This window comes from Cuculus canorus, chromosome 6 (genome assembly GCF_017976375.1).
Source record: "Cuculus canorus isolate bCucCan1 chromosome 6, bCucCan1.pri, whole genome shotgun sequence".
NCBI lineage: Eukaryota > Metazoa > Chordata > Aves > Cuculiformes > Cuculidae > Cuculus > Cuculus canorus.
In genome coordinates this window covers 11267486-11289131 of record NC_071406.1, presented here as the reverse complement: position 1 = coordinate 11289131, position 21646 = coordinate 11267486, and the positions used below count along the sequence as shown (strand labels likewise).

The following is a 21646-nucleotide window of genomic DNA, read 5'->3' as shown; positions in this document are numbered from 1 at the left end:
CTCAAAAATGAAGAAATACAAATGTCCTTCTTCTGTCACCATGCCTATGATAATATTATGTCCTTTCTCTGTTTCATACCAACTGAACTCCATTAGTTCCTCTCTGGGTTCTGTACGCAGCCCTGGAGACACCTCACAGCCTACAAAGCTGAGCTGGACCAAGTGCAAGTTCTTGCTCTAGCAACTTCCTCCCTTGGCTAGGGCAGATCCACTCCACGCTCACTTTATGAAACTGCTTAAAAATAAATCCATTGTATTTGCTGAGATTTCAGTCCCAAACAACAAAGATGATATTAGATTCAAATTTTAAAGTCAAGATTTATCAAGTAAAATTCTCTTTGGATCAGTAGAACTTTTTGTTGAGTTAAAGAGTTTGGAGTTAGATTTAAATTCTAGTAGATGTCAAGGCAAAAAATCCTTTTGCTGCAGCAGTAAAATACAGGGATATATGAGATCCGTTGCTGCTGTTTTACCAGGAGGCATTCCAGTTACAGTGCTGACATAGGCCTCCTTGATTAACCTTGCCCCTCCTACCTGCCGTGCTGCTCCTGGTATTGAACTGTACTATGCCCATCCAAACCCATCGCTTGGGAATGTTTTGGGGTAAGGAGAAAGTAGATTGGCTGGCGTGTTAACCTGTTTAACACCTGATGTGTTTTGCATTATTGTAGAAGGCATTATTAGTTACTTAATATAACCATCATTATTCATTTCACCCTTTGTAGTTTTTAAAAACACTTCTTAAACTGTTAACAACTGTTTCTCTTATGTCCTTGGAAATGAGTGAACAGTTCCCTTCGTGTTTTCTTGGCAATAACACAGGAAACTAAAGCCTAGATGTATTTTTCATCTATGTTTCCCAAGTTCATTATTTCTTGATGTATTAATCTACTGAGACAGACCTGGCGAAAGGGAGAATTGAGTAGAAAGGATTGGTCTTACTGACATGGTTTTAATGGAAGTACTCTAAATGAACATGTTGCTGCTGACAGTCTTCCTAGCACAGATGAATTGTACTTCTGATGTAATTCCCAGGTGTGGATGGGTGCACTGACTGTGAACTTCTCACTGCTTCACCTGTACTCTGCCCACCTCTAAACAGCTTTAAATGTGATCGTGTCAAAGAAATGTTTCCTTTTGTAATCTGCCTCGCCAGAATTTCTTCAAAATAATATATAGTGTTGGATTAGGAAGTCATTTAAATCCAGATATCCCGTGAGCAATGAAAGTTGAGTGGCTCTTTTGTACTACAGTAGACTTGAATTTCATGTGAAAGCATCATAAGAGGATTCCTTCTGCTCAGTACTCACTTATACTGTTGAAGGAATACTGAAAAGATTGTCAATTAATCATAACAATATTTTTTTGCAAGTTGTTTGGGGTTTTTTTTACGTGGCCTTACTTAAGAACACATGCAGTGGGTTGAAATGATGACTCTCTGGTATGGTCATTTAGAGGCATAAATTTAGAGTAGTCCCTTAGGACATTGTTAGTGTCATAACCCATAAGTAACGTAGTTATTCTGTTGCCACGCCTATAAAAAACCTATTGTCTTCCACTGTCCTACATGTCCCATTATGATCTCTTAGTTTATAGTCAATATATTCATACCCTTTTAGGCCAAGGCGTTCCTGACAGACAGTGTGAGCAGAAATGTGGTACCTCAGGAATCAAATCCCATTATCTGTATGGCAGAGTGAAGTTATAAATTATTATTAGTGGGAAAAATGCACTCAACAGACTTGTACCCAAACATTTCCTTTCAGGATTGTCATTGAATTCAGGTTCTTACTTCAGATCTGAATTGATTATTGGCAGGTTTGTCAGATCTTGCAGTTTTATTACAAATCTCATGATAGTTGATGATTTCCTGTGAACTCTGAGCTGCTAGGATCAAATGATGACACAGGATTCTTGTCTGTCATTTCATTTTGTTTAAAACATAATAGATTTTGAGCCTCCTGTAGAAGAGATTGCAGATGGGTTAGAATCACACCCTGAAGACTCAAAAACTTCAAGGAAAAGAGTAAAAACATCTTGTAATTCATTGCATGAATCTTAATATTTTGCCTTTGTATCACAGTTTTATACTTATCGTCCTGAAGTATTTTACAGTATATAATTCCAATCCTAAAAATGTACACACAAAAAAGTACTTTCACCATTTCCATATCATTAATAGCTTTTAAGATCCTCTTGCATAATTAAATGATAACTTAGTATCTTGTCAGTGTCTTAACTTTTTGTAAAGATTTTCTTCTGTTTTGTTTTGTCTGGCTTAAAGTGGCAGGAAATATTGCTGCCACCAGTTTCTGATACAGAAACAGCTTCGAAGCTGGGGGTTAAACAACAGTATCGAAGGGCCTGGGAACTACTTTAGTTGAGTAAGTGTTGAGATGAGGCTACACATAGATAGCTACGTGTGATATATACATGCAAATAAATTCTGGGTTCATTGGCGGGATTTTAAGCTTTTAGGGTTAATGTAGGCATTTAGGAGAAAGTGTATGTCCCTCAATGTATTCTCTATATAGCTAAGGGAAAGGTTTGTTCTGTTACTTGTATTGGCTGATAATCAAGTTGCTAAGAACAAAAGGGAACTTCGCTGAATTTAGATCCACTTGCAGTACATGGGTCTTACCTGAACTACAAAGCAGTTCTGCAATTGCTTCATAGTTCTTTGGCGCATGAAAAGGATGGTTTACCACCTCTAGGTTTCTCATACCTCAGTGGGTTTCAGATCACCACCTTTGCCTTGTGTCCTGGAAGACAAGAGCTAAAAGCAGAAGAGTAGTGCAGTTTCAGGCCCGGTGCCCTGTGCTTTGTTTGCCCTTGGTAGGTCGGATGAGGTGCTCAGTGCTTGCCTGGTGCTTGACTCTTGCCCAGTGCTTGACCCTGCCAGGTTTGCTTGGTCTGCAGAATGGGGGAATGAGTATGCTCAGGAAATATCTAATATTGGAAAAATAAACTGCTAAACTTTTAACAGATTCTTACTGAACATGATCAAACTGGAACTTGGCAGAGGTCTTCTGAGTGCCCAAGTTTGGGCAAATTTTCACAGGGATGACATCATGTATATTCTTGACACCAGGACTAAACTTTGTAAAATTTCAAACCCTTTCTTGAAAGTGTGGAGGTCAAGAGTGTCTCGTGTGAGCAGAAATACAACTCCTTTTCTAATATAGGCAAAGTTAGTCCATTTTTCCCATCCTCTCATTCTGGACCTTTTACCTCAAAATACATCAAGTTCAGCCTTAGGCAGATACCTGGTATGGAAAGTTTCACTTTGAACAGCTTGTCTGATAAGGCCATGAGAAACTAAGAGCAAAGTCCTAGACCATTAAGTGTCGGACAGCTTCTTATATAGACCTAAATTATTTGTGTTCAGCAGGTCACCTTGGTCACCCCATAGATATCAGTTGGGTTATTCAAGTGAGTAATGGGAGTTGGTTTACCCTGTCAGTTAGGAACAGTAACTGTTTTATTGCAGGCACTGCTAACTTAATTTTACTTGATAACTGAAGCCTGTGAAATTAAATTCTCTCTGCTTCAGTTGAATATCGTGATTAGGAGATTATTTCAGTATAGGTCACTAAATCTGACAGGGCTTGGCCCTCAAATTGTGGCTGGGTTGCTGGGAAGCATCGAGCAGAAAGCTCACGGGGCTAAGGTCTGCAGCTGTTGACTCTTGTCAGAAGACTTGACTGAATGAATCAAAGTTAATCATGGAGCAAACATGACAGTGATTCTGGGATATATTGAACAATCCTGTCATTCACTGTAAATTGGCCCAGGATTCAAAGTTAATGTTACTGAACTTAATTTATTGTTTGACTTTAACTGCAATCAGCCGTTAGATAATACAGACTTGTGATGAAGGTGATAATCAGTTCAGCATTTCCACTTGCTGTCAACTTCTGTAATTCCTGAAAAGGTATTGATCTACCATGAAGTATTTGTGTTACACACTTATACACTACACCTGGACAGTGCTTTTGTTCCTTTTCTTGTATTATGGCCAGATTTAAAAAACAATGAATGCACAAAATACTAAAATTACCCAAACTGGGGTCTCTGCACATAAGGTATTCACTGACTGGCCATTTCACATCCCAGCACTTTTCAGTGCTAGAACGAAGTACCACATGCCTTGTTCGAAAGCTAGAAATTTTATTCCTTCCATGGGATACATAGAACTGCTGCAATACGTACAAAGCAGCATACAAAATTGGACTTTGGAAATATCTGCCTCTCCACTCACTACAAGGCTGTGAAACATCAAATCTTAAATTTATGCCTCTTACAAGTATGAATATTATTTTTGCTGGGAGCTGAATCAGAGTAGTTTGATGGGGGGAGCATTTTAAGCAAAGAAGTCTTAAGACACGGGGGTGAAAAAAAGCAAATGTGATTAAGTAAATGCAGATGTTTTTTAAAAAAAAAATAAGTGCTTAGTTCATAAACATTTTGATATTCCCATCAGAGATGGATTTGCAGGCAGATAGCAGAGTGCACTGGAGAAGTGAACTGCCAGAACTGCACGTAGAGGTAACACGTGCAGTTCTTTGCCTGGATGGTAGATTCCTGGGAGAAGACAGATATTTTGCAAGCTGACTGTTATCATTCTGATAATTGGGGCTGTAGGGAGAGTTTTTACACAAGTCACACAGAACCAATGCTTGTTAGACCAGCAGACATTATTTTTGTGTGACCTGTGTAAAAGTTCATTCTGGGTTGTCAGCGTTTACCATGAAGCAGCAAAATAAGAGCAAATCCCTCTCCAACCCCAGAGCATAGATCATGGCTTTAACCAAAATGCAAACGTTCACCAGTTATTCATGTTGGTCATTTCTTTGCAGAGTTAAATCTTGTTTGTAAAGCTATGAAAGATCTGGGACTGAGGAAGCAGGACAGCTGGGGTGGTGTGGGGTTCCTCTTTTTCCTGTCCGTTTATTGTCTAGAAGCAAGGTTTTTTCATGAAGGATTAAGAAGCTGGGAATAGAGAGAGCTGTGGTATCCTGGCAGCACATCCCACTCTTGAGCTGGGGAGTTTGAAGCATGGCCAGGCTGCTAGTGAATAAAATTGTGCCATCTGTGATGGCAAAAAATTGTGAGACAGAATCAAGGTAGTAAATGTTTTTAAATGCAGCCATAGAGACCAATCTCAGGAAGTCTGACCTGCAGCAGAGCAAAGGGCTGGTGCATGGAATAGAAGGACTTTCCGTCATTCTACCACCTGCTAGCCAAAGGATTCCTGTGGACTGCATTTAAGTTCACACTTCGCTATCTGCATTTTTCAGGCCATTCACTGGCATTTTGACTGACTGCTTGATCTCACTCAAATATCGTCATTGGCTCTTGAGGACTCATGTATGTGTTTTGTGTGTTAGAGATGGGTCTCCAGCCTGTGTGCCTTGCGCTTCAGGTAATGGTGGTTCATGCTGCAGCTGGAAGGGTGTTTTATGAGCGCCTTTAAATAGAATATGTCAACTCCTGTAAAGTATCCTTTTATTAGTCACATTACAGCCCATTTTCCCAGTTTCCTGAAGCTGAGGAAGATTATCTTCTCCCAGTACCAGTGTGTGGGCTTGCAGCTTTTACTGCTGTGTATAAAGGCAACAGAGTGGGTAGCCAGTGCCTGTGATAATTTCCGTACTGAGTAAATTTTCAAAGCCATCTGGGGGCTTTGAGGGTCACTCCTGTAATTTACTCATCACTCAAAAATACATTCCACTGTGCCTTAAGTAGACTTATGCAACAGAGTCTACATGACTACTTTAAAAATGTTAGTGTCAGTGATGGATCCAATAAGACTGGTTAGAGAAAGGTCCCAGAGTTTGTTTATTCCTTAGCAAGTTTCTGAATGATTCAGGATTCTCACAAGTGATTTATTTCAGAGATTCCTAGGGTGTACTGCATGAAGTTTCTCAAAAGGTTCAAAGCAGCAGATCAGGGTAAGATTGCAAGTGGCTGGCTGGTCAGTGGGAAAAGTACAGAGGAAAGAGGAGTGCAACTTGCATTTCAGAAGTAAAGAAATATTTAAAACCAGAGAACAATTTAGTGGAAAATGTAATGGTACCAGCTTTTATTTAACTAAGTTCCTGAATTTGTAGTGTATATTTTACAGTTTTAGAAAGCTCCTTCCATGCCAAATTATACTGTACTACATTGGTGTAAATCTGAGTAAGTCTTTTGATGTAGGAAGAACTTCTCCAAGCCTATTATCAGTATGATAAAGTGCAGAATTTGGTTTGCTTAGTACAATTACTGTCATTAATTGCGTTCTGATTTGTAATTACAAATAACCTGTATTGAAATTATACTGAAACATGTGTCTGCAATTCATGATGGTAGCAGAAGGAACACAGAATAAGTACTTCTGATTCTTCAGTTATAAGCCAACTTTCTCTCCTGGAGCGAATAGTCCCTGAATTACATTTACATGACCTTGGGCTGGGGATCTACGCACTCCCTGATGTAAGCATAGCTACCCAAATCACGTTCCCATTGAGAGGAGATTATTTTGTGCTATACCAATCTGGTCCATGCAGGACTTGGAAAAAGCATCAGATGTTTAGGCATTGCAAATCCTTTTGCCATAGGCAAGGGTACTAATTAAAAAGTGTCAGCATTCAGAAGCACCAGATGCAGCCCTACCAAGGATGAATGTCAAGAAATTGGCAAGGAAAAGAGACAAAGCAAGAAAGAGATTAGGAAGAGATCAGGTTGGGTTTTTTTGGTTTGTTTTTTTTTTTTTTTTTTTTCACAGAATGTTCCCTTTCTTTCCACTTGCTGTTTCTTCCCAACTGGTTTGGTGGTATCTGACAACGTTACTTCTTGCAGCAGGGTGCCTCGTCAGCTGTGTCTTACCATGGAAGTCACATATTGTGGCATTTCATATGTAGTGTCTGGTCGTATCCCTTCTTGTCACATTTTATTAGGTATGCTGTCGTTGTGTGACACTTCACTGGTGGCATGTGGTCACGTTACAGCTCATTGTTATATACATTGTTTTTCCTGTTGCCGTGACATTTCCATAAGACCTTGAAAGTGACTTTGGAAAATGTTGTGGAAATATGCTTCCAATTTATAACAACCATCAGTTCTTTCAACTGAAACGGCACTGGATGCTTTCTAAATATGAATATGCAGCTGATGAAGATTAATTTTGCTGAGAGGTTTTATCTCCACCATGTTGGTGCAGAAAGAAAGGTAGAAAGGCAAAGCCTTTCCTGAAGGCTGCACAGTAAAGCCACGCTCACAACAGCACTTGAACAGGTGCTTAGACATAAGCATAGGCTGAAGTCCTACCATAAATTAACCTGAACTTGAGGTCTATGTGACTTTCTAACACATATTATGACAAAGCTAGATGTAACCGCTCAGAATAGGATTGTGGAAGCCTGGCATAGTAGCGTGGGAAAACAGGATTGATGGACATTTCTCTGGAGCAATTCTGTTTGACTTTGGTATTTTTTCTCAAGTTGCCCTTGGTTGGTTCTCTACACAATAACATTCCAAGTCATGAAGTGGAAGCAGCGAAAATCAGGTGGGAAAAGAAGGTCCCCGTATTTAACTGCATTTTTTGTGTATTCTGCTCTAGCCTTGCTGTGATGGATGTTTATTTTACTCAGTTGGCATGACCATCCTTTTGGGGCCTGCTCTGCAACACATGACACTTCTTTGAAATAGTAAAAGGGTAGAACATATACCCTGGAAAGCTACTTGTTACTTCTAACATCCTTGTTTTGAACAACTAGCAAAAATGTTATACAACAATAATTCTCATGGTTTGAACTCTGTTTCTTTGCTTTCAACTGATCTCATTGCTCAGTGTTACTACACTGATTTTGAGGGGACTAAAACTCATCACTGGCATTAGCAAATAGCAGCATATAAAAACTGGATGTTTAATAGTTATTCCAAACACGCAGGCACTATTTTCTTAGCAATCTCTTTAGCTTTTAGATTTCGTTTAAAGTGGTCCCTTGCTCTAAGTCAGAAGCATTAATTTCTAGGTAACACGCACAGTTGTCCTTCAAACCTCCAGTAAGTGGTCTCATTAAGTACTTGAGAAAAATGAAGGGTATTGCATCAGATGAAATAGCTGGAAATAAAGAGCTGTATTGTCTCTTGGATGGAGGGAAACTGCTTGTGTTTTATGTCCAAGAAAGATGCAGAAGTTGAAGCAATGCATGAGAGATGCCAGATGTTCCCTTAAAAGAAGGGGGATTGCGTGTCATCCTTCTTTTCCACTGGTCCAGTAATCAGAAGAGAATTGTTTTTCATGTTTCAAGTCATAGTTAACTTAATAAATGAAGCTCAGTTTTGTAGCCTCTCTGGACCTTCAGCAGGGATGTTTTAGGGCTAGACTTAGACTTCTGTGTAACTGACAGGTATGACATTTTTAGATGTGGTTTGCCTGAGTCAGATTTATGGCTGGATCTCTCAGAGGGATTTAATTCAGGTTTTACCACTAATATGTTAGTATTTCCATATCCAATTAATCATACCAAAGCATAGATCAGTTTGAAGGAACTACAAAAATTATTTTTTGTATTCATTCTTTATTGTTTTCCAGGATTCTGTATCTTTCAGTTTAGTACGTGCTAAGTAATACAGTGCAGAGATTATTTCGTTTTGTGGACATAACTGGACAGCTTAGTATAAGTCACCGCAGCTGGATGTGGAAATATTGTGCTGGTATTTGAATTATCTGCATGCATCTACATACACCCTCTGTACAGGATCAACAGCAGTTTGACATGTGTGTGTGGATGGGATGGGTGCTCACCAATTCTGCTCAGGCTAAGAATAAAAAGAAGAAAGCCAAGTTATGCAAATATTAGATAAAAGTTGTTTTGTGCAATATGTCAAATTTCAATGCAAAATTGTAGCAGTTCACCCAGTCTAAGCTAGCTAACTGCTTAGAGTAGGTCATAGCATGAGTCAGGAAATGCACAAGTGTCTGGCAATTTGGGGTTTAATAGTCAGGACTTTTAAAAATCAGTTAAATAGTTGCATTGGAATTAAACGTCAAGCCCTAATAGGGACTGATTTTCCTGAGCTGTGACAAACAGGGCGTGATTTCTGGTTTATGATTAACAGCTTTTGTGACTCTGGTGTTTCAATGACAAGGTGTTCATCTTTTCATTGCAGTGGTATTCACAAGTTGGGTTGGTAGCAATTTATTTCAGGTGCTGTTGTAGCACATAACCAAAGTTTTTGAATCAGGTTCCTGTTGTAAATTGTTTCTGAAATATCTTCCTAATCTTATTAATATTGACCGATTCTTTGTATTAGGATTTCCCAGGGATTGGTGGAGTCTAAAGGATTAAAGGCCTCTGAGTCAAGCATGACCTAGATTCTGATAGATTTTAGTATGCCAATCCTTGCAATCAGAGGTCATTATTGGAAATATCTGAAACCAATATGAGTTAATATATTTGAGTGAATTAATGACTGTTTCAGTTCTAGGTGAGTACAGTTTAAGTTTAAATAATTTAAAAATTGCTTTGATTTATAAGTGTACTCAAAAAGTGACTTAGAATCTTAAATGTCAAAATTCTTTTGGCTGCTGCTGAAAGCTGAGTTCTGGAGATGCTTTTGAACAAGATTTTCTTCTGAAGTTGCAGTAGGGTATGAGAAACTTTCTCCTCTGTCTTCAGATGATAATTTCAAGAAAACAGCAGATTCCTAACAATGAAACAAGTTATTGATTTCCCTTTCATTTTTGTAAAGGAAATTCCCTGAGTGGAAAAATCAAATATGATGAAGAACAGCAAGAAACCAAAAAAACTGCTGGCTTCCCCAGCTTGAAACAGAAGGATGATTTATATGCATGGCCATTTTTCTTCTTCTGTGTTTATGAAGTGCTCCATTACCTGAAAACCTGATAAGCATAGAAAATAATATTCCCGAACAACCTGGTCCTCACCTGTTATAGTCCAGCTGTCCCTACTGTTTGAGTGGATGCAGGGATCAGGTCAAAACCAGGAAGATTCTAGATGTAATTTGTATATAAAGGCATTAATGCATTTTCCTTTATGGTGGCTTCCCAAAGTTCAGCACCTGGATCTCAGGCCACAAATGAAAAAGCTTTCTATTTGGTTCCTTAAGTATGTTTTCTTTCTTTCTTTTATTTCACAAGCCTGACTACTTAATTATATGTTTCTTTAATTAATAGCTGCCTTTTTATATCATGCTTTTCTCCTGAGAACATGAAAATATGTAAATAACCTGAGCAAAGACATTCCATTTTCGATCAATAGTAGGGCGGGCCATTCTGATTTTAAACAGAGGCATTTACCCCAAATATTCAAAGCTGACTCTGAAAATCTATCTGAAAAGCCTTCAGATTAAGCATATGTTTTAAAAACTTGATTTTGCAAGTCTGTCAAGGGAGGAGTTGGTAGTAGAGGTGTGGATAGCAAAGGGACCTGGGCTCTCCCTTTTCTGCTATCATGAGTGGTGCTGGGACAGATTCTGATTTTAATTATTTTAGCTTAGATTAGGGTGATATCCTTGAAGTCAGTAGAGTGTGTATAGTGTAACATTCGATGACTGGCCTTAGGTTTGGACCCTAACTGCGTGAAGCCTTGCCAGCTGGCGCCTGAGACGTTCCTCTCCTCCTCTCAATTTACACGGACACGCAGGATTCGCACTCTTAGAAGAAAGCCCGTAGGATGGGGATCTAATGCTCCTCGTTTTGAACAGGAATGTTTTTTGCCAGCACTTTTGCCACCCCCACACAACGTCTGTCGCCTGCTTCATGTGTACTTCTAGATCCCTTTGAGACAAACTACTTCGCAGCTCGCTGGGATGGCAGGCAGAAGTGCAGCCTTGCTTCCGCCAGCACCGCATCCTTTGACATTCCCAAGTGCTGTGATGCAACACGTTCTTTCCTGCACCTGTGCTTCTCTGCCACCTTGGAGAATTTATCAGCAGAATGTGGGTTAATGGGGCAGCCGTGGCACAGCAAATAGGCTCTCTGGCGAAGTCATTAGGATTTGCTGGCAGACTTCCAGCTCAGTTGGTGCACTTTTACACTCTGTTTTCAGAGCAAGCTTAAAGGGGAAACCTTCATTTGCTTTAAGCTTTTACAGGCTGCTGGTGCTTCCCTGCCAGCATCCAGATCTCTGATGAACAGCTGGCTGGAAATTCTCATCTAAGCACTAACTCAAATGATTTGTTGTTGTTTTGAAATTGGTAGTCGTCTATTTAAAATTAATGGATCTACATGGGATTAATTAGTGATATTGCTACCTGGTATGTTTGGATTTTCCCAAAATTAAAAAGCAGAGTCTAAGGTGGATTTTGAGGTGGGGGTAGGGGGAAGAAACCCACAAAAAACACAAACCAAAAGAAAAAAAACACAAACCAAACCCTCCACAAAACCTTTTGCCTCAGAAAGCAAGGTGAGCAGGCACAGCTAGACTTCAGCCAATACCATGCGTACATACCAAAGATTTTAGGTCTGTTCTGCAACAGGTTTCAACTGCATATGAAATTAATAGCAGCTAATAGCATGTATAGCACAAAAGATTTAGGTTATCACAGCTCTAGGGCTTGTCATTTGTTACTTGTGTAAAGTGATAATCAGAATAATATAATTAGTTATTGTCACATAATAAACTGAAATGCAAATTAATTTCAGAAAAAAAAAATACCTGACATTACAGTTATTTTACTTTGTTGCTTAAAATGGAATTACATCAACCAGAATCGATAACCAATGTGTCTGGGTTTTTTCTGAAATTTTATGTCAGTTTTCATGTGAAACATGCAGCCCTGGTTAATGCTTACTGATCTGGAATTAGAGAGCAAAAGGGTTAAATCTCAATGCTGCTCTGATTTATATTTCCCTCCCCTCCTTCCCAGCTGTGGACATGGATGGAAGATCTGCAGAAGGAGCTCTTAGAGGATGTCTGCGCTGACTCTGTGGATGCTGTTCAGGAGCTTATCAAGCAGTTTCAGCAGCAACAAACAGCCACCTTGGATGCTACTCTCAATGTTATTAAAGAAGGGGAAGATCTAATCCAACAGCTCAGGTAAGCCCCTACGTGGAGGACAGGTGTGGAGAAATCTAATGTGTTCTGTGGCTTAGGTGTGCATAAACAGGGAACTGTAAGTTAAGATTAATTGGAACAGTTTGTTAATTCTTTACTTATTTCTGATTCTTCAAATTCTTTGAATATTTTACTGAAATTGCAAGGAGTGATTAATGTGGGCTGATTAGAGTAGTCTGTGGATCAGCATGAGTTCCTGTTTGACAAAGAGAATATTTATAGGCACGGTGAAATGAACTGGAACAAATGTGTTTCGGGTGAATATTTTTAGTTGGTATTTATAGAAGATTGTTAAATGATTGGAAGTGAGGCCTCATGATCTATGTGGTTACTCCTGATGTAGAAGTGTATTCCTCTTAATAAAATCTCACTTCTTCAGATTTTCACTCTTTCATTTTATATGCAGCACCCTTCTATTTGTCTTTGCCTATGTGAGGCTTATTAATACTGTCGAAGAGAGTCTTATAGCGCCTGTTCTACTTGCTTTATGAATTAAACCAGCTCATTTTACCTGATTTAAAATACATGAAGAGACTGGCTCCAAGAAGTTGGGTTTTTTTTTTTTGCTTTCTCAGTCTGTAATTGTAGTGGAATGAATGTTTGCAGAGTAAGTTTACACAGAATTTGTAGCTGTGAGATCTCTCTCATTTGTTCTTATTTACAGTGGTTTTCCATTGCTTTAACAGTTTTTGACATAAATGGAGTTTTCCTGCCTTTTAGTGATGTTACTGAACTGAAAACCAAGTCCAAAACATAACTTAGTATGTAGATCTCTGTAGTGTAACAGATTGCCTTTATCTACAAGTATATTGTGTGTATCTTCTGTATACATATATAATATGCCTATCTGTGAGGTCTTATACATTTCTCCAGAGTCCGTCCCAGAGAGTATGTCATCCTCCCTGAGCTTTACTAATCTGATGCCCTCAGTGCTTACATGAGAAGAGCAGAAACCCATGAGCCACGATAAGAAAAACCTAAGATGTTCCGGAGTGGAGTAGATAATGAAGCACTCTGGTGGAGCTCTGTCTTTTAGAGCCCCCCTGGAGTCCCAGTTGTCAACTACAGCCACCATGAGCTTTCCTAATGCTTTTTCCTGTCAACCTGGATGTGGAGTTTTCTCTGCTGGGTCAGTAGGGAAAAAAAAGACATATTTGAAAGGGATTCTCTGGGTTTTGATTGTCATTCAGCCCTGGGCAGCCACACAGAGGAGGGAGCCTGTGTAAATGCCTAGTCTTGCCTGCATCATAGGGAGAGAGCGAGGGACCCGAGTTGTGGTATCACTTGCTGAGGTCAGAGTTGGAAAGGGAGGATCAAGAGCAGTCATAGTTAGACTCCATCTATCCATTCATCTTTGCTGATGAAGTAAATTGGAGGGAAACATGTTGTGTTTGGTAAGTCAACTGCCAGAAGGAGAGGGTTTTGGGTAAAAAGGTGTGTGTGGCCAGCTGTGACAGGTCAGTCAGTGGTCTGCATGGTAATTTCCCTTTATGTAAAGAAGGTTTTTGCAAAGTTTATGACAATTCTATGAGTTTACAAAAATGGCACTGAAATGCTGGACTAAAGATTTTTTTTTTGTTGTTGTTCATCCCACCTGTTGGCATAACATCATTTCAGCATGAATACCTATGGAGAGGAGACTGAAAGGGACCCTGTATAAACCTATCAGGTGGAGCGTGGAGTCCTTTGTGGGGTTGCAGAAAGTGTCCGTATTGAAGAAGTTCTGGTACTGGCTGTGGGATTGACCTGAAGGATTTTTGTCTGGGCCTGAGTCAGTAGGAAGGTGGAGCTGGAGAGTAGCCTGGGCAATATTTGGAGCTGAGCATTGGTATGAGTAGCAGTTACTGGAGAAAAGCTGGTGTAGTTGCTGCAAGTTCATGCAGGGGAAGAGGTGAGCTGGGAGATGGCGGTTGAGGCTTCAGAGGCTTTTAATGTAAATTTAGTCAATTCTTATTTTCAGTCTTGGAAAAGTAATGGTGGCCTCAGATTATAGACCTTTTTGGAACTTATGTCATGCCCGAACATTTATGAAATGCCGGGACAGGTTTTGTGGCAGCTGTATTTAACAGAGAACTGGGTGTTTCTGAGGGTCCTGCTGAGGGATCTCTGAGGGACCAAACACAGAGAGAACAGTTGTCTGAAGGACAGAAGCCCTGAACTCATGCAAAGACTTGCAGACCTGAGCTGTCAAGACAATCTCTGATTCAAGCGTTGGTTTTGAGCACTCTGACTAACTGCAAAGCCTATAATATGATCCCAGACTCTTTTAAAAGGTGAAGCAGAACTGTGTAAGAAAAATGTGAAACCGCTTCTGTGCACCCACTCTTAACAGCTTTTGTGGCTGCTGGCAAAAGTAAAGATAACACAGATAAAGGAAAGGAGGAAAAAATACAATTGCTGCAGTCTTTCCTTAACACATCGTTGCATTTCACGGTGTGGATCACCTTGTACCTGCCATGAAGAATAGCTGAAGATTGCAAACACTACAACAATAAAGAGAATGAAATACACTGCTTTTATCAAGCATGTCATATAGCACAGGTTAAAGCCAATAAAATTAATGGGGCTTTGAAAAATTTTAAGTTTCTTGTCCTTATCTCTGAGAGAACAGATATTGGTTCAGAAAAGATCATTTGTAGCACTCTGTATGATCATAATAGCACTCCATCTCCTCCAGATAGCTTAGGAAAAGCTCAGCTGCCTGCACTACTTAAATAAAATTCCTGGAACTGCTCTTCACAGAACGCCTTCAGAGCCTTCAGTGACTCTGCATCAGGAGATTATACCTATCAGGAATAAAACAGGCCTGGCTACAAGCACCGTATGTGTCATGGTTGACATTGGAAATACTTTTTGCCCCTCTTCCTTATTGGTACTTTACTGAGGTGATCATCATTCTTGGCGGTCAATATGAAGCGAGTCTTTTGAACTGCATTTTTAGGAGTTCTACTGGGGGGAATATTTCTGCGCATCTGTGAAAAGCAAAACTATAACTTGCTCCAGTGAGATGTGAAAGAACAGGAATGCTGAGGGCAAAAAATTTAAAAAGACAGTAAAGAGTTACGTATCTTACCGCCTCTACAGTAGTTCAGCAGATGTGCTTTTGATAATGAGTATGTTTCACTAAAAGCTTTCTCTCAGTTAGAGCACTGAAAGTGGTTTCAGGAGCACAGCATTTCTTCTCAACAGCAATGCACTAAGCCAAATTTTGTGTTCCTTAAAATTTATTTTGTATTTTTTTCAATAATTTCCCTGCATTTTATAACTCTAATTTGTAACCTTTTGGAGAATGTTAAGGATCTCTTCTGCATTCTATCCCAGACTTTCTGATCACCAGACAGAGCAAGAAAATTTGTGGCAGAATCATCCAATCTCAGAAATTTCTTTTTCTGTAAGGAAATCTTTCACAAACCAGATGATATAGGGATTGTAAAGGCCTTATCTGAGGAGACTGTGAAAAAAATACCAGATTATTGCACTTAAATTTTTGTATTGCATCAGCGACTGAAATGCAAGCATGACTTGGAAAGTGACATGTTTAATGAAAAGTAATTTCTAAAAACAAGTGTGTCATTCGATCCCATGAGAGAGTATTCAACACTAGCATTGAATAATTCATTGAGTTCATTTAGATAATATATGAATAGTAATAATCCTGCATTTGAATGAAGACATATTTTATGTCCTTTTATAGAAGACAGGTGCTGACTGAAGGAAGTGGAACTTGTTTGAATATGGCCTAAGATTCAGCTATAGTTTCAAAATCTCACCTTATCTTTGTCCTTCCTTCCTCTGTACAGTTCTAACGTGGAGGCAGAGAGGAACCTTGTGGTCACCAAGATGGTGAAAACACAAGAATGACAGGGTGGAGCAGAAACTAAATCACCTGGAGAGAGTAATATTGGTGTATTATTCCCTTATGAGCAAGGGAAGTTGGTAGTACTTGCCTCAGAATAATGGTGGAGCATCTGAAATTCAGTGTACCAAATGTAAAGTATTGAAGGAAAAAGAAGTGAAACACATCCCAAGAGTAAACTGCTATGCTTTCAATAATATTCTGTATTTTTAATATTATTCCTAGGCTTCCATTGTCCTGTTCTTCCAATATTCTGTTCCTTCAAGACATGTAATGAAACAGAATAACACTTCTGTTTAGTTGCCTTAGAACCTCAGAGGTGTGTTTCAAACTTACCTGAAATAACTCTGTGTATCAATATCTAGTTTCATTTTAAGGCATCTATAAAAGGTTTTACTTCCCCTCCCTGTTTATGCTCTCTGACACTGTTCGATTAACATTTAAGTTGACTGTACATTGTTTTGATCTGACCCTACATGAAGGTAATTTTTAAAGAGCAAAGCACAAGCATTTCAATCAAGTTCTGTAGAAATCTATGAATGTTTTGCTAGATGTTTGTGGAGAGAAAATTCAACCCAGAAAAGGGAACTCAAAACATAAAAATTGGGAACACACTAGCACCCTTCACAGTGAGGAACCTTCGTGGGCACCTCTGCTCAGCAGCCCAGGTTAGCTGGAAGAATCGCTTCCAGGTGTTTTTGTTCCCTGTGGGACAATGCAGTCACCTGGCAGCATCACCTGACATTTGTCTTCCAATATTGGCAGCCAGTTTGCTGCACGTGGGGGAGTTTATGGTCCAGGTTGTGCTGTTGAATTATTAATTATCCCTCATGCCTTCTCCAAGGCAGAACTGGAGATTAATAAGGAATACTGATGGTAAGACCTGCTGGTTTACCCACTTCATCCTGCAATCTTACCAGTGCACAGGTCTTTCCAACAGTGTATTTGACAAGGGTTTCAGTTGGCTTGTTTTCAGTATGCCAAATAATGCAGCTGCTGTTCCATGCCTTTGAATGGGATGGACAGAGACAATCATTGTGTATAAACCTTGTTTTAGACGAAGTACCAAAGCCAAGATTAAATTGTGGCTTCAGAGTTTCCTTTCTGGTTCTGTTAACGTTGGGGGACCTTATGTAGCACATTTTGAGGATAATTTTTAGTTCTTTGTTTTATACATTAAACACTCACCGAAAAAAAAAATATGGAATATATAATGGACTGTAGGTGAGTCTGTGAATATATGTGGGAGCATAAACAGAAAAGAAACTGTCAGGACTTCTTTTGTGTCCATGGTAGGACTTCTTTCAGGTACAGCAAACTCCCCCTTGGCCCTAGCTCGGCAGTTCAAGGGTTAGTTTCCTTCTGCTGCAGCTGAAGCAGACCTGCCACAGGCATGTATGTCTCAGTTCACTTACTCCATTGAAACGACAGATCAGAGTCTGTTTTACAGTGTTTGAAAGGTTTTTCCTTCAGCGGATGGTTTTTTGCACTGTATTCTGCATGTATGTATGTACTACATAACCCAGAGGAAATCAAGGCATCACTACCCCATAGTGTAAAATGCTGGTAATTCTGATTCAATTAGTCTGTAAGTAATAAAGCAGATGCACAAAATGAACTTGTAGAGGTCCAAGTGGCTAAATAGCATCTCCAAGCTTGGTGTGAGTGTAGGCTGGAGCAGGTCGCTCTGTAGGATTAAAGGGAGTGCCAGACAGTCTCCTCAAGAAAGACATTGAGACTGATGTGTCATTCTTCCCCCACTTATCCCACCTTCCTCTCCCCGCCTCGGTGTCTAAGGTCACCGTGTCATGACACGAGAAAGGATGATCCCTTATTCAAACTCTGTGCCAAGCTCAAGAGCTGCAGGATTTCAGTAAGTAGAAGAGATGAGTGTTGCATACACCTTGCCTCAGCCCTTTGTGCTTGGGTTTGCTTTTCAACAGCACGCAGAATCACAGATGTGTAGTTCTTGCTCTTTTGCCTGCCTTAAAGAGCAGCTTTAATCGTGCTCTCTGCCTTGCTACAGGGACTCTGCTGTTTCCAACAATAAGACTCCACACAACAGTTCCATCAGCCACATTGAGTCTGTCCTTCAGCAGCTTGACGAGGCCCAGGTACAGATGGAAGAGCTCTTCCATGAAAGGAAGATTAAGCTAGACATTTTCCTTCAGCTTCGGATTTTTGAACAGTACACCATTGAGGTAAGAGCTGGCTGCATGACTTGAGAAAGGTAGAGCTGTGGGAGAGGGAGTGTATGTAAATATAAGCTGTTAGTGTCACTAGAAGCTGTTTGATTGTTCTCAGCTGTCCAGTGAGGAAGAGAGAGTTACAACCATGTCTCAAATTCAACATGTTGAAGCTAAAATATGCTTTAGAATATTAGAATATTTATTAGAATGCACTGAAATAGATTCAAGTCTACTTAACTGACTGTGCTGAGAATCTGCCTGCTTTGCAGAGAAGCTTTATAAGATGCCCCTTTGACACAACCATTCATTGACACTACTCACTCAGGGATTTGAAAGTCCTGTGTCAGTTGTTAGTGAGGTTTGTCTCTTCAGATACACAGAGGTATATGAATAGATACATGCCTGACATTAAACCATTGAGTGGAAAAACATATTATGCTTGAAAGGCAAGGATATTCAAAAGATGGGCTTTTTAAACATCACAGTGGATTTATTTTAAAATGAAAGGGAAAAAAAAAAAGAGGGGAATGTTAAGGTATATTTTAATGACCTCGTGCAAAAAAAAAAGTCTTTCAGTTCTGTTTTGAAATTGAAAGCACTGGATGGAAAACTCATCAAAACTTTAGTAATTGAGGTATTCTTGGACAGAGAAACTGGTTAGAGTCTCTTTCAAATCTCATTAATTACTTGCTGTAATTCTGATAGGGCATGATGCAAAAAAAAACCAAAATATGAATTAGCTTGCACACTAAATGGTGAAAGCCAGTTGTCAGCACTTATGTCTCTCCTGGGGTGTGTTCCTCCTACTATATCCCACTGGCGCTTGTTCAGTTACGGAATACCTTTAAGCATTTTATGATGATATATTCCTGGAGGTATTTTGTTTGTAAATCTACAGGTAATCTTGGAGTGGGTGCTGGTAATTAATGGGAGTCTTAGAATGCTGTGTTATACTTTCTAAGTGTTTATTTTAAGACATGACTTGATGAGATATAGTTGAATAAAAGGCTGGAAGAAGAGGCGTTTAGGTGTCTTGTTCTATAATTGGATGCCAGAGAAAAGAAATCAGTGAAGAGTGTCTTACCTTTCCTGTGAGTGCACTGTTAAGTATTATGCTGAAGTCTGTTCTACAGTGTTAGTTATTTATTTAAATTAGAATAGTTTCATTTACTCACCAGTTATATACAGCCTCCTTGGTAATGAGAGACAGTATTCTGTATGAGTACGTCTGTATAAGTATTAATGTATGCGTTTCATGTCAGGTAACATGATTTGCCTTAAGAATTCTATGTTCAGAACTCAGGAGCCTGCAGTAACTGTAGCATCTTCTATATTTAAATGGAACTTATTTTGATACAGTGGTGTGGCAAATGTTGAATAGAGACTTTTAATCTAAAGATACAAATGGGCTGTGAATGTGCTTACTTTTACATGCCTAAAAATGGCACCTGTGTTTTCAAAAATGAAAGGAAGGGGAAAGAAAAACAGCATGCATTTCTGGAATACACAAATGTGTCTGTAGGCAGCCTGGGCTGAGCCCATGTGAGTCACTCAGTAAGATCTTAGCCTGTTTCACTGCAGATTTTAAGTCTGAACCTGGGATTATGCTGATTTAAGTAAAGATCTAAAAAAAAAAAAAAAAAAAAAATTAAAGCCCCACTGTTTTCACATTCTTTTTCTTTGTACATAGTCTTCTACAGATCTCAAAGGCCATTACCAGCATGGATTACTTTACTGATGGGGCACTATGTGGATCCCTCTGGTTTTTTTTCCTGCATGAATCCTATCTCTGTGAATTCACAGACACATTTAGAGTGGCTGTGATGCGTTAAGATACTTAACATCGGAAATGTGCTTCAGAGTCTTCTAAAATCAAGTTAGCTAGAGAGGATTTTAAAGAAAATTACCTCTTAGTTGTCACTATAGACTTGCCTTTTTTTTATCGTAAGAAAATCTGAATTCCCTGTGCAAGATTAACATTACAAGGAAATCTGAGAATATATTTCCTAGGGAATGTACGGGCAGATGATTTTGTTTAGAAAGAGTCCTCTTTCTGAAAATTATTTTTTGCTTTAGCCTAATTATGACGTTAAATGTATAACTGAACACACAATGAAAGATATATCCAGTCAATATATAAAATTTTACAAGTACATTTAGTGCTTAAACAAGATAATCAGTTCGATGAATAATAAAAAGAAAGGCATTTTGAAATAAAATACTAAATGACTCGTGTGCTATACCTTTCAAACAACAGCTGAATTGGCTCAAGTTGACACACTAATGATCCTTAGAAAGTAGATTGCCTCAGCCATGTAATAAAGTTCCAAGTCAGTAGGAAACTTATCAAAATTAACAAAATTATCTCATGCAGCTTTTGAGAAGCAAAAAGATTTTTTCCATCACCATAATTAAAAAGCGTGTAGTATTTCTGATGGTTGACTATTCCAAGCTATAAAGGGAAAAAGATGACGACATTTAAAATGGGAAATTAAGTGTTTGTTTTACTGAAGGCAAGTAGCTTGGGCTATGACTGGAAATGTATTTAGGTTTTAATTTTCCTTAATAACCTAGATTCCGCATAGATTAAGAATAGGGAAATAATATGTACCAGTATGATTGTCAAATGAATTTCTCATTTTCTGAGGATGAGGCCCCTGCCATCTGTCCAAAGAGCAAGGCCATATTGAACAGATCCCTAACGAACCCTCTCTGCCTGCTGCAGTCATGTTAATCTCTCACCTTCTTTCCAACTATCTGCAGAAAGCAGACCCTTCACCTTCCAAACTTAAACACCTCTGTCCTCTGTGCTGCTTATGTCTTGTCAAGTATTGAGTTTCCCGTTTTTGCCTCTCGGCGCTATGTTCTTACCCTTGGTTCTCAGGTTCTTGTGCTCCAGGGAATCAGTGATGATGAGGACCCTTCCCTGAGAACTCTGGGGAAAGGAAAAACTTTCATCTTCCTACTGGAAGACAGAGGGATGCAACTGTGGGAACCCTTCAGCTTCCAACAGCTTTAGGGAAGGCTGGGCATTAGAGCTCAGTCTGAGGGAACAGTTAAATCTCTTGTTGTCTCTTTTCATCCAGTTTTGGTACCAAACGCTTTTGATTCTGTTAATTTTCCCTTCTACCTTCTCGTGCTCTCTCCTTTCTAATTAATAATGCAGACTTAAAGTGTCAGGAATTTTTCAAACTCAAAAATAGCAAAGAAGTGATTTACCTTCGGTTTTATTTAGAGAGTGTCTGACTGTCTTTTGTTCTTTGGAAACATTCCTGCTTTGACTGTTCTCCCCAGGTATTGAAATCGATGCCATGGATCACATGGCACTCCTTCCTAAACTTGTACTGTACTCATCTGCTTTTTGAGCTTTTCTATAATCTTCTCTTCTTGACAGAGGTTTGAAGTCCAGACAAACTTCAGAATTAATCACTGCTGCACAAGCAACACTTACTTCCATCTACTTAGGCATCATTGGACCTTTTCTTGTAGTTCAGTGCCATCTGCCAACTGTTGTTGCATTTTGTCCTTCAGGA

At 39.3% G+C, this 21646-nt stretch overlaps 1 protein-coding gene across 12 annotated transcripts in view; it reads left to right on the top strand.

The window, feature by feature from the left end:
- KALRN (kalirin RhoGEF kinase) overlaps nt 1-21646 on the top strand; it is a 513673-nt gene that overhangs the window by 299248 nt on the left and 192779 nt on the right. For all 12 annotated transcript variants that reach the window (XM_054069262.1, XM_054069263.1, XM_054069264.1 and 9 more), the window contains exons 12-13: nt 11881-12050; nt 17951-18125. In XM_054069262.1, coding sequence (XP_053925237.1) covers nt 11881-12050; nt 17951-18125 — 345 coding nt within the window. The remainder of the gene's footprint in view (nt 1-11880; nt 12051-17950; nt 18126-21646) is intronic.